The 13,768-nt window shown below is 46.9% G+C and overlaps 1 protein-coding gene across 11 annotated transcripts in view; it reads left to right on the top strand.

Moving 5' to 3' along the window:
- NR5A2 (nuclear receptor subfamily 5 group A member 2) overlaps nucleotides 1–13,768 on the top strand; it is a 134,543-nt gene that overhangs the window by 87,429 nt on the left and 33,346 nt on the right. For 9 of the 11 annotated variants that reach the window (XM_086343166.1, XM_086343175.1, XM_086343176.1 and 6 more), the window contains one exon: nucleotides 2,020–2,167. In XM_086343166.1, the coding sequence (XP_086199292.1) occupies nucleotides 2,020–2,167 (148 nt within the window). Of the gene's footprint in view, nucleotides 1–2,019; nucleotides 2,168–2,252; nucleotides 2,563–13,768 lie in introns of those variants that run through there. The other 2 variants (XM_086343174.1, XM_086343173.1) reach the window with 1 other exon arrangement.

Raw genomic sequence — 13,768 nt, 5'->3', positions numbered from 1 at the left:
GGAAGTTCTCCTGGCGGGACCTGGTCCAGTGAAGGTTGGGGCATCCCTGGGCGTGCCCAGCGGGTGACCCTGCAGTGCTCATGGCATCCTTCCGCTGGGCCTCTCTGCCTCCAGCTCAGGCTTCAGGCTGCCTGTGTGCTGGCCCTTCCTTTTACACGGTCCAAGACAGAAGCACAGGAGCACTTAGCTGCTGATGTGTGAGTTTAGGGGGAGAGGCGGGCACCTGGCCCAGGCGAGGAGGACGGTGTGGTGGGATGCGGGGCCTCCCGAGGACACGCATGAACTGGGGCTTTTTCATGCGCAGTTGACTCTCTGTAAACTGATTGACACCTTTGTGGGGGTCGTCTTTCCACTGACTCATAATTTTTCTCACTCTCGAAAAAAGGTTTCTGTGCACCCAGTATTCTCTAGTTAGAGCTGAAAATTCAACTCATCATATTTACACACACACACACAAAATCCATTCTGCCTTGTTTTTAATTGCAAATTCTCCTCGAGGGACTCGTTCTCCTGCTTAGGAGGCAGCCCTGTGCCTTCTCCTAGAGAAGCAAGTGCAGTCAATTATGGTAATGAAATGTCAATAAATATAAAAATTTAATACAATCTGCTCCGGGTGAGTGGCAGATGAGGACTTGCCTCCCAGACAAATTTGCTGCTGCTGCAAATATTAAATGCACCTAAAAGAATATCTGGCTGCCTGAGCGCCCGCCAGTGAAGAAGAGGATGGGGCAGCAGGTACCAGCCGGGCTCTCCCGTTATGCTGTAATTGCAGCAGCACAGCCGGTTCTGCCATTGACGGCCACCCCAACATCTTAACTTACTATTGTAGGTCGAACTTTGGGTGTCCCTGTGAATAATCTGAGATGGATGCATCTGCTGCTCCGTTTTTTTTTTTTTCTTTTAACGGAGAAGAAAATAAGCCTTTTTTTGTTTTCCAAATCAAGAAATTATTCTTCTCATAAATAAGATCGTTGTGTCTTTAGAGAGTGATGTATTAATAATCGCGTGAGGGTAGCTAGTTGTTGTAGCTTTTTAGAAAGCAGCAAACTAAGGAACTGCAGAAGGAAATGACAACCCCCTCCAGTATTCAGTATTCTTGCCTGGAGAATTCCATGGACTGAGGAGCCTGGTGGGTCCATGGGGTTGCAGGGTCAGATACAACTGCGTCACCATCACTCACTCAAATCAAAGAATAATCTAAATGTGACACCTTCATCACCTGTAAGCATAGAGTCTTGAATGATGATTACTTTAAAATGAAGTCTCTTAATAATTTTATTAAATAACATTTAAAAAATAAATAAGCAATAAATACATCTCTGCCTTCACTTGCCTCATTAATTAACTTTGTATACACTTGGAATGTAGGCTGCCCAGGTGGTGCAGTGGTAAAGAATTACTTGCCAATGCAGGAGATACAGGAGGCGTAGGTTCGATTCCTAGGTCAGGAAGATCCCCTGGAGGAGGAAATGGCAACCCACTCCAGTATTCTTGCCTGGAGAATCCCATGGACAGAGGAGGCTGGCGGGCTGCAGTCCATGGGGTCTCACAGCGTTGAACACCGCTTAGCGACTGAGCATACATTTAGAATGCCTCTCTGGATTCACTTTTTATGGACAGTGTATTTTCCTTTAAACTTATTCATAAGTTAACAGTTTTCATCTTAGGTGGTAATGGCATGTCACAATAGGAAAAAAGTCACATCCAACTCTTTGAGATCCCATGGACTGTAGCCCACCAGGCTCTTCCATCCACGGGATTCTCCAGGCAAGAATACTGGAGTGGGTTGCCATTTCCTCCTCTGGGGGATCTTCCCGACCCAGGAATTGAACCTGTGTCTCCCAAGTCTCCTGCATTGGCAGGCAGATTCTTTACCACTGAACCGCCTGGGAAGCCCCATGTATTGTATATATGCGTGTTTATATATATGTATAAAGTCTAAATAAACAGTAAATACGACAGACTTGCCAGTTCTGCACGTGCAGTTTTCCTACTAACACGCCGCGTTCTGTGTTGCAGGTAGACTATTCCGTCATAGCCTCACAGGCGGGGGCCACACTCAACAACCTCATGAGCCATGCACAGGAATTGGTGGCAAAGCTTCGTTCTCTGCAGTTTGATCAACGAGAGTTCGTGTGTCTGAAGTTCTTGGTGCTCTTTAGTTTAGGTAAGGAATCCTTTCCTCATCCAAGTGACTAAATGATCCCGATCTTTGAGTGCCTTGAAGTCCATCCATGTTTTTGTTTTTCCAGAAGAGAAGAACCTTCCTTTCTAATCATGACACCTTCCAGCTTGATCGTGTTTTCCTGTGTGGTCCTGGCTGAGTTGTTGCTCCGTAGTGGGTGGACTGGGGCGTGGAGGAGTCATGACTGATGGCCGTAACAGGGGGCGACCCTGATAGAAAGCTGCGGCAGAGGGCCCGGAAGGGCACGTGGGCCACATTTGGGCCACCTTAGCTGCTCTTGGTCGTCTCTCTGTACCTTTTGCTTCAGCTTGCAAGCTACTGCTGTTTTTGTTCTTATGAAATATGGAGAGTAATTAAAAACTTGATTCTTAAATCTCTATCAGGATTAACTAGAGTATGTTTATAACCAAATACACACTAGGCAAGCATAAAAGATGATGGTTGTCAAGGGGAAAGGATGCTTCTTTAGGAAAGCTTTGGAGAAGAAATAACTAAGCAAGACAGATTAGCTAAATCAAGGTTCCCAGTGAGTCAGCTGAGAAAAATCACCACTGCTTGGAATAAAAAAAGGATTAAGGAGATGGATTTTTATTGACTTCAAAGGCACAGATTTTTCTGCCTGTCCCATACTTGATTTCTGTATTTTGTTGGCTTAATAAAGCCAACTTAAATAAACTTTTTGCCAAGTGCATTTATTACTTATTGGCAGACAGCTGAGGGAGGCAACTTCCCTTGAATGAAAAAAATGCAGAAATCAGATTTACCAACATATGTTTTTTCTTTAGTCTTCAGTTATAAGATAGTTGTGAATTCATATCCTAAGAAATAAAACAATAAAACACACTGCAAAGTAAAACAGATGTGTCTACGCTCCAGATTTGGTACTTTCGTTTTAAAATTCTTCTTGACAGCACAGCACAACTGTTGCTAATAAAGGCATAGTTTGAAGTAATAGAACCAGAGTTAATTTTTCACATGTAGTCAACATTGAAAAGAAAAGGAACATTTTCATATTTTGGAAAATGTGATAAATATAGCAAAAAGAAATGTTACTGAAAATTTGAAAAGACAACAGAATTTCATAGATGTAGTGTTCAAAGGTTTACCATGCCAGCCCTGGGACCTGTGTGGTTTCTATATTAACCACAAGAAATAGGAGAGTTCTATTCAACCAAGTCTATGTCCCAAGAGCATTTTTTTTTTTTTAAAGGAGAGGAACATATAGCATAGGCCTGCTTGCTGTCATCTCACTATTTATTCTGCTTTATGGCAAGATCTTAGTCTTTTCAACTCATGCATTTGATCAGTAATTAAATGAAAAATGTGGTAATGTGTGTGTAAGAAATCTTACAGCATCTCAGTGATAAAATATTTAAAGAGAGTCATCTCACTTCAATGGTATTTTAAATTAGTTGAAGAACTGCGTGACATTTGAAGATGCGGAGATTAACCATCAGCCATGTTTCGTTTTCATCACTTTTATCTTTCGTTCATCATTTTTCAAAATTATTATATTCTCTGCCAAATCCTATGGATGGGTGGTCAGGGGCGTGGGCCCGGGGTGGCGGGGGAGGGGCAGTTCTAAAGTGCTCGAAACGCTCGAACTTGACAGGTTATCCTCCTGAACCGTTGGCCATGCGTTTACCAGAACTGCACTCTAGTGAGTATGTTAACCGTTTCAGGATCCTGAGCATCAGGGAATACCCAGTTGAATGTCCCTTAAAACTATTCTTGTTTGTGGCTTAAGGAAGAAAGGAAAGCATGGCTTTCTGGTAGATGTAAACCAAGTCTGGCCAAGGGTTCATTTTTAAAGAATCACGAATAGTTTTGGGCCATAAAGTCCAAGTATTTTCCAATCTCTGAATGGAAAACGTTAGTCCCCCTTAGAAACAATAAATAATCAATCTTTGGAAGGGATGTGGTAATTCACCATTGGGCACCCACGCCAGCCCCCAAAGCCTGTTGTACCCAAGATGGATGTGAGATCACATCAGGGCCTCCCACAAAAGCTGACCCTGTGCCCCTGAGTCTGAAACCTGCGGTGTTCCTATCCCAGGTTTATTCCTGTATTGCTGTGGTCAATATCCCTTGAGATATTCCTATCTCAAGGCTCCAGCCGTGAGCCTCTGGGATCCTGGAGATGGCTGGGGCTCCATATGGACTCATATGAGGTCAGGGGCGGTGTGGACTGAAAGATGAGGTGGGCTTTCCAGGTGGATGTGGTGAGAGTAGGTGTGAGCCCTCGCAGGTCCAGCCTCCTAAGACACAGGATGCCACGCCGTGCAAAACACGGGAGGTAGGAGGGCAGATGGACTGGGGACCATCAGGGCACTGGCAGGGGATGTGGCTGGAGAGGCAGGCGAGAGGCACTGCCTAAGCTGAGCACTTCCTGCCCCACCACGGGGATGCAGTGGCCACCAAAACTGGGGACCACAGTCTTCATTCTGCAGAAAGTCTGGATTCTTTTTAAAGGGTTGGAGGCGTGTCACTGAAGGAGATTTGCCTTCCCTGTAGCGACGTGGAAAGTGGACTAGAAACTGTCTTCAGTGGATTTAACGAGCCTTGAAGACAGAAGTGCGATAGGTATGGACATGTCACAGGGCACAGACCTTGGGATGTGACTGATGCAGAGGAGACGCTGGGACGCATCTCGGTTTTCTGGGCTCCTCACCCAGAAGAGGAGATTCGACAGGAGCATCCCCTGACTGATTTCAACCAGTGTGTTGGCCGTTCAGTCATGTCCAACTCTTTGTGACCCCGTGGGCTGACCCCATGGGGCCCACCAGGCTCCTCTGTCCGTGGGATTCTCCAGGCAGGAATACTGGAGTGAGTTACCATGCCCTCCTCCAGGGGATCTTCCTGACCCAGGGATCAAAGCTGGGTCTCCTGCGTTGCAGGAGGATTCTTTGCTGTCTGAGCCACCAGGGAAGCAGCTAGGCTTCTCCTAACAGTTGTCCTACACTGAAGCTGAGTCCTGATTCCATGAAAAGCTAATGACGGAACTAAAGTAAAAGCTGCAGCTGACCAAAATTCTTCCAATCTGCTACCTGAATTTTTCCCCTTCAAATTGTGTCCATAAGCAGACATCAGTTGATTACGCTGGTTTAGAAAAAGAAAAAGTGAAAAAATGCCCTGTCTTCCAGGATATTTCTCTGTGTGTGATAGAGTAGGCTCCAGAGTCCCAGTCTTCACTGGTTATTTTATTTTCTTAAAATCCTATTACTTATTTATTTTTTCTTTTTCTCACCTAACTATGCTCAGTTGTGTCCAAGTTTTTGCAACCCATGGACTGTAGTCCCCCAGGCTCCTGTGTCCATGGGATTCTCCAGGCAAAAATACTGGGGTAGGTTTCCATTTCCTCCTCCAGGGCATCTTCCTGACCCAGGGATCAAAGCCACATCTCCTGTGTCTCCTGCATTTTCAGGCAGATTCTTTACCACTCAGCCGCCTGGGAACCCTTCTCACCTTACTATGAGATAACATAATTTGCATCCGTGGAGAGAATTCTTAATTGTCCAGTGCAAACTGATGCCCCAAGAGAGGCCAAAATAAAATGTTTGTTTATTGGCTTGTACTCCCACCTTTTAAAGAGGAATCGAGGTTGCTGATGCCGTTTGCTGTCAGCCACCAGGACAGAGGTGACTCTCACAGAGGAGGAGGTAGGCGTGTGGAGTCATGATCCCAATACCGTCTTTACCGCGTGCCTTCCAAGACCAGGAGACCGGTCCCGTCCACTGCATCACCTGAAAACACGTGCACAGCTGCGAAGGTCTGAGCTGAGCTGAGAAGGTCACCTGACCTGTAACTGCCGCTTCCTGGATAAGGTCGTTGCATGGTCCAGGCCAGCAGGGGCGTGAATGTGGTCTGAGAGCTCAGGGCAGTATCCCAGCTAAGAGGTCACCCTGGCTGGGATCTTCTCTGCCTCGGGGCTCCGTGCCTGGGCTTGGTGGACTCCTGTTCGATCCCAGGTGGCAGGAGAAAATAGACACATATTGCATCCCATCTCGTCTGGTGTGTGCCCTTGACTGTTGTGAGTCATTCTCTTGTCTGGTCAGTATTTCTGACAGCACTTTTTCATACTCAGCTGAGTGGAAGAGATGGTTTCTTCTCTTTGAGACGATTTCCCTGACCTAAAAAGTTGATTGGGGTTAGAAGTTGTCCTTTATTTTTCTCTATATCCCAGGTTTCATTGCTTGGTACACAGCAGGGACTTAGGAAATGTCACTGATAAAGTAGATGCATCAATAGAGTTCAGTTCAGTTCAGTCACTCAGTCATGTCCGACTCTTTGCAACCCCATGAATCGCAGCACGCCAGGCCTCCCTGTCCATCACCAACTCCCGGAGTTCACTCAAACTCACGTCCATCGAGTCAGTGATGCCATCCAGCCATCTCATCCTCTGTCATCCCCTTCTCCTCCTGCCCCCAATCCCTTCCAGCATCAGAGTCTTTTCCAATGAGTCAGCTCTTCCCATGAGGTGGCCAAAGTACTGGAGTTTCAGCTTTAGCATCATTCCTTCCAAAGAAATCCTAGGGCTGATCTCCTTCAGAATGGACTGGCTGGATCTCCTTGCAGTTCAAGGGACTCTCAAGAGTCTTCTCCAACACCACAGTTCAAAAGCATCAATTCTTCAGTGCTCAGCCTTCTTCACAGTCCAGCTCTCGCATCCATACATGACCACTGGAAAAACCATAGGCTTGACTAGACTAACCTTTGTTGGCAAAGTAATGTCTCAGCTTTTGAATATGCTGTCTAGGTTGGTCATAACTTTCCTTCCAAGGAGTAAGCGTCTTTTAATTTCATGGCTGCAGTCACCATCTGCAGTGATTTTGGAGCCCCAAAAAATAAAGTCTGATACTGTTTCCACTGTTTCCCCATCTGTTTCCCATGAAGTGATGGGACCAGATGCCGTGATCTTCGTTTTCTGAATGTTGAGCTTTAAGCCAACTTTCTCACTCTCCTCTTTCACTTCATCAAGAGGCTTTTTAGTTCCTCTTCACTTTCTGCCATAAGGGTGGTGTCATCTGCATATCTGAGGTTATTGATATTTCTCCTGGCAATCTTGATTCCAGCTTGTGCTTCTTCCAGCCCAGCGTTTCTCATGATGTACTCTGAATACTCAGCTTTATTTTTATTTTTTTAGAAACTACTTTTATTAATTTTTGCTTTATATTAGAATATCATTGATTTATAATGCTGTGTTAGTTTCAGGTATACAGAAACATGATTCAGTTTGACTTATTCAGTTTTAAACTCAAGGCAAAGCCTCTACCGAAATAGTTTGTGATCTGTATAATAGGAGGTATTTCAGTCAGAAAGTTCTGTCTAAGTGCTTAGTTGAGTCAGGCGTGTCCAACTCTTTGTGACTCTATGGACCATAGGCCGCCAGGTTCCTCTGTCCAGGGATTCTCCAGGCAAGAATACTGGAGCGGGTTTCCATGCCCTCCTCCAGGGAACCTTCCTGACCCAGGGATTGAACCCACGTCTCTTATGTCTCCTGCATTGGCAGGTGGGCTCTATCTATCCAAGTGCAGGTTAATTTTCAGAGACTAGTTTTTCCAAAGTACTCTCTAACAACTACCTCCTCACAATTAAATTCTTTCTTCTTTAACTGAAGTGTAAGTTGATTTACAATGTTCCAGGTGTACAACAATGTGATTTAGTTATAAGTGCACAGGTATATTTTTTTTCAGATTCTTGTTCAGCATAGCTTGTTACAGGATATTCACTGCAGCTCCATGTGCTGTGCAGTAGGTCCTCGTTGATTTCCCTACTTTATGCCTAGTAGTGTGTGTGTGTTAATCTCAGACTCCTAACTTATCCCCTGCACCTTTCCCCTTTGGTAACCATAAGTTTATTTTCTTTGTCTGTGAGTCTGTTTCTGTTTTCTAAGTAAATTCATTTGTGTCCTTCTTTTCAGATTCCACATGTAAGTGACATCATGGGCTTCCCTAGTGGCTCAGACAGTAAAGAATCTGCCTGCAGTGCAGGAGACCCAGGTTCAGTCCCCTGGAGAAGGGAATGGCTACCCACTCCAGTGTTCTTGCCTGAAGAATCCCATGGGCAGAGGAGCCTCGCAGGTTACAGTCTGTGGGATCTCAGAGAGCCGGACGTGACTGAACAACTAACGCTGACTAACTAAGTATAAGTGATACCGTGCGCGGCTCGTCTTTCTCCGTCTGACTCACTTCATGTAGTGCGATAACCTCTAGGTCCGTCCATGTTACACAATTACATTCTTTTCTATTCCCAGTTTGCATTCTCCCAGGGTACGTGGAGAGCTGTTCACTTGTAAGCTCTCAGGGGAAGCTAAGTCGGACACGACTGAAGCAACTTAGCAGCAGCAGCAGCAGCAATAACATTAGAAAGAATATCAGTGGCTAAAACCAGGTGGTTAATGCCTATCTGTTCCAAGCAAGTAAATGTGAGACGGTAGGCCTTCAGCCCTTGTTCACGAACGTGGCTGAGGACGGCTGTCCTTCTCGGGTGGACACAGTCGTGTCTCAATCCATCGTGGCAGCTCTTAGCTTCGCTCCAAGCGTCCAGGTGTTGACTGGGGTGCTGCTCACGAGTAACACCGCACGGGGAAGAGTCATGCTCGTGAGGGCGGACACCCCAGCGGAGGTGGGTGGTGGGGCCATGTGATGACTCGATATGAAATCCCCGGCCTCACGGCCACCCTCATCCAGCTGCCGCCCGCGGCCCGTCCCGGAGGAGCACCGAGTGAGCAGAGGCGTCTCCTTCATCCCGTGGCTCAGCTCTTCCATCCCGCGGGCTCAGCACAACCCCTGCACCTCAGGGCCGTCAGGCACAGTGTCTTAAACACCAACGACCGTCCAAGCAATTGCTGAGTGTTCAAGAACAAAACAGCATTAGTGTGGCCTGATCCATGGTCAGAAGGGGTTTTGACGGTGGCTGGGTAGTACCTTCAGGTCCGAAAGTCATTGAAAAATTACAATTTGAAAAGCAAAATATTTCTAAGGCCGGACAGAGTGGTTTTCTCCTATCTGTGTGGCTGCCGTAAGCTCTGCAGCCTGACCTGACACCGGGGGCCGGCCGTTGTTCTCAATGAGGTCAAGGCCGCCGAGCCCCCGGATTAACCAGCTCTCCAGCCCATGAGCAGGGGATGTGTATCTGGTTTGCTCCAAGCTTACTCTTGAACATATAGTAGGTTTTTAAGAAATATGTATTGCGTGGTTCACAGATGAAAGAATGCTTTTGCATCCAACTTCTGGGTTAAAAAGAAAGGGGTGAAACCTGGTGAGGGAAGGGATAAAATGGAATATTGGCGTTGACATACACACAGTACTATGTATAGAATAGACGAGCAATGAGGACCTTCTGTATAGCGCAGGGAGCTCCTCAGTACTCTGCAATGGCCTATGTGGGAAGCAATCGTAAAAAGAGAGGATATATATCTGTGTATAGCTGGGCTTTCCAGGTGGCTCAGTGCAAGATCCACCTGCAGTGCAGGAGACTCAAGTTCGATCCCTTGGTTGGGAAGATCCTCTGGAGGAGGAAATGGCCACCCACTCCAGTATTCTTGCCTAGAGAATTCCATGGACAGAGGAGCCTGGTGGGCTGCAGACCATGGGGTCACAAGAGTCAGACACGACCTGGAGACTGAACAGCAGCGGCTGCGTGTGTTTAACTGGCTCACCGTGATGTGCGCCTGAAAATAACACAACATTGTAAATCAATCACACTCCAATAAAAGTAAAAAATATTTATATGATAAAAAATGTTTTAAGTAATAGAAACTTGAAAAATTAGTTTTAAAAAATGTACAAAGTTTCAAGACAGGAGGCTAGAAAATAGATCCTCTGGATACATGTTAGAGAATTCGACATCTTTTTATTTTAGAAATTAAGGATCTGAGTCTTCACATTGTGAGTGGAGTTCTTGTTAGGGAAGTAGAGACTAAACAGAATCTTCTCCTTTGGGAATAACATAGTCAACGAAGTTAAGGACCGATGCTCAGTATTCAGGTTCTGTTGAAACGGCGGTGCTAAGAGGCTCAGTGTCAACATGAGCCATAGAAGGAGGGGGCAGGAAGGCGTTTCTCCTCTAACGTTAGCAATAAAGTACCCTCAGGACTTCCCTGGTGGCCCAGTGGCTAAGAATCCACCTTCCAACGCTGAGGACCTGGGTTTGATCCCTGGTTGGGGACCTGAGATCCCGCATGCCGCAGGGCAGCTAAGCCCGAGCGGTACAAGTGGAGAAGCTTGCGTGTTGCAGCAGAGACTCAGCACAGTTTTAAACATTTTTAAATGCCTTCAAGTGGGTAAACGTCTTACTGTCCCCCTTTCATTTCGTGTTTAAAAGAAGACCAGGTAGTCTCCCCCAGCATTTTAGGCTCAGAGCCACATCTGGAACTGACAGCCCCAAAGCTTGGTCTGGCACGACAGACTCTTCAGGGACCTATGAGCTTATCAGTGAGTGTTTCTTAAACGCTCCCTACATCCTAAGGCACCATCTCTACAGACAGAATGATGAAGAGAATCAGGACTGTCATCTGAAGAATATGGACCAGGAAGGAGATCAGACTCTCTTGGGTAAAAGCAGGGAACTGCTTTACATGAATTTCCCATTTTTATTGACTATACTAAGTAATTGCAAAGCTTTTCACTCCCCTTGGTTTCTGTGTGTGTGTGAGAGAGAGAGAGAGAGATCGTATGTCTGTGTGCACTCTGGGCTGAGGATTTCAGCGAGCTTGTGGAAAGCATTGTGTCGTAGCCTTGGTACCTCCCTCTCGAAGAATCCCTCCTCGTAGTTTGTTGCTGTCTCAGCTTTGCCTCTTTTTTTGACCTCGAACCATACCTTAGCAGAGCCGCATGAGTGATCCCAGGCTTTCAGAACTCGTGTCTGCTTTGTATCCCCCTGGACTCTGTGATGTTCACAGGAGACGATTAGCCAGAGTAGCTTGATGGTCGTTGTCCTCTTGCCCGTTGGTCATCAGCATCAAACACTCTAAACAGAAAAAGAGGAGGCTAGGAGATTCAGGACGTGACGCTCCTTGGTGGGGAGGCAAATTAGGACATTCTATCTTCTTGCTTTACTAAAGGGTCCACCCTGACTCTTGCAATATGATGTTGATTTTGTTAATAGTAAATAAAATCACACTGTGCTTTCTAGCTTGAGACTGTGGACGGTGAGTTCAGTCTTTTGGGTTAAAGAGACGTATTTTTGGTCACTGGTTTTCCCAAAGAGCTTATTCTTTGATAGGATGGATTTTCTCTTGTTTTTGTGTTTTAAATCTTGTCCGGTAATTCTTCTGCTTGGGGCTTTTAAATGAGGGTTTATTCTTGTTTCCTTCTCCTGCACACACCATTTCTCCTCCTGGCTTGCAGTGTCAGAACCTGGCCAAGATGCATGGTCAGTGCTCCCCAGGGAGCAGGTGGCAAAGAAAAACGCCAGGAGGGAGACGAGCCCCGTGCAGTCAGAGCCTCTGTGCAGAGCTCAGAAAGCTGTCACCAAAGGGGACTCGAGTCACTGTCAGGACCAGATTGTTTATCTATGTAGATTTCATTTGAAATGAGAGCGTTCTAATGGGCCGGGAATCGCAGAGCAACTGTTGCTCTCAGATCCCAATTAACCAGAGGCCACAGGACTCGCAGGGATAGTCAGCACTGCGTGGTTAAGTGGCGCACAGGCAAGGCCCACGTGTCCCCGGCCCGGCGGCCCTAGCGGTTCGGTGCTGGCCTCCCTAACCGAGGCCGCTTCTCCTTCTTCACTGCTGTCGCTGCTGGATGGGAAAGACCACCGTGAAGCCATTGCCAAGGGTGGCGTGTGCCCTCCTGTAATAAGAGAAGACCGCCCCCCTGCACGCCCGCCTCCTCCCCTCTACTCGGTGTTTGCGGCCCTCAGGACAGACCAGGGTGTGCGCTGGTTGCTCAACTGCATTCCATTCACCAGTCCCCGTCCAGAGGTCACTGAGGCATCTGCGTTCAGTCCTGCCTCCTGCAGGGAGGAGACAGTTCTGCAGGATCCGGTGATGACTGGTGAGTTATGGGACGTTGGGTTGTTCTGGCCTGGGCTGTGCCCCCATGCCCTGCTGACCCCGAGCTGGGCAGCCTTGGCAGGGGGCACACATACGGACACAGCAGAGGCCCCATGCTCCGCCCCCCGACTTCTAGACGAGTCTGGGAATAGTGACAGCCACCTTCAAGGAGGGGATGCCAGGAGAGGAGCTGCAAAAGAAAGAGCTTGTTTTGCCGGCGTCTCCAGCAGAGGCCCAGCAGCTTGCTGGGTTTGAGGGGTTTTGCCTTTGGACTGTGCGCCCCTGTTGAGTTGGAAGGGGCGGTGGAAGGCGGGTGAGAGCACAGTTCTAAGCAAAGCCACAGGAACCAACGGAAACACAAACCCCCCTTTGCTTTTTGGCAACATTAAATCTAATTCACGGAAGTGGCCCAGACCCAGCAGATTCGACGACAGTGGTTAACGCTGCGTTTGCAGCGCCTGGAGCAAAATGAACTGTGCTCTCTGTCAGTCAGACCACGACGCGCGGGCGTTGGGTCAACTGCGGAGCAAACCCACGGCCGACCTGGGTCGTGCTGCTGGGCTCAGCTCACAGCCTCGGTCCACCGGGGGAGCTTGGGAAGGCTGGAAGCCTGGCAGACCTCCGCACGTGTGCATCCCCTGTGCGTCTGAATATTAATTCAGTCTGAAAACAGGCACAGCTGTCTGCAGGTCACAGAACTACTTATAAAGTACCTGAGAAAAAGATGGAACAGCAAAAACCAGTTTTCCATGATGTGGTCGTTGGTTTTCCTGAAGCTGGTCTCAATATTTGCCTTGTTGTAGCCTTCCAAACCCTCACCTGTGTGCTAGAGCACGCGTGCACACCCACACACACGCCGTCCCTGACCGGTGGGTATATTCCCCTCACATCGTTCCCCAAGTGCACTCTTAAATTGTTCCTTGTGAAACATAAGGGAAAGAGGGCTCCCGGCTTCTTCCTACAATTAGCATTCCGTCTCGGTTTTTCCCTTTTCGTGTATGATATTATAATTTAGAAAAACACTCACCAGACACTTTCTAGATCTCCACAGGATTGCCCGGCTGATGGAGATGCAGCGGAAGGTAATGCTGGCAAATAAGCATTTCCTAAAATTTATGTAATCATTTGAAATTCAGAAAGGATTGATTAGCATTCAGGAGATGCCCCCGCTCAATATTTACACCATAGAGATTTGGCAGGAGCAAATAATGGCACATAAAGTTGATGCTTGTCTTAATTAAATGCGGTATAATAGGTGTTGTGTGGATTTTTTTTTTTTTCTTTCAGTGAGCAAAGCAGTTTAGCAATGAGCAGATATAATTCATTTTGGAGTTCTAAGTTTGAGCTGAATCGATATGAATTTACAGCCGTGGAAGAAGTGATTATCATTTGTTATCTCCTGGTGCAAGAATATAATTGCCTAAATAGCATTTATTTAGGCATATTTCTGAATAGCTTATGCCTAAAAATATTTATCATTTTTTAGTTGTTCACACTAATATTGTCATTTTGCTAACTGCTGCCGTTTAGGGAGATGATTTTTCAGAGTGCAATTGGCCTGGCAAACGGAGTGAGCAGGGAGG

This window comes from Bos grunniens, chromosome 16 (assembly GCF_055505025.1).
Source record: "Bos grunniens cultivar Pamir isolate PY7600 chromosome 16, Bosgru_T2T1.0, whole genome shotgun sequence".
Taxonomy (NCBI): domain Eukaryota; kingdom Metazoa; phylum Chordata; class Mammalia; order Artiodactyla; family Bovidae; genus Bos; species Bos grunniens.
The sequence above is the reverse complement of the archived record's forward strand: the minus strand, read 5'-3'. Positions and strand labels throughout refer to the sequence as shown.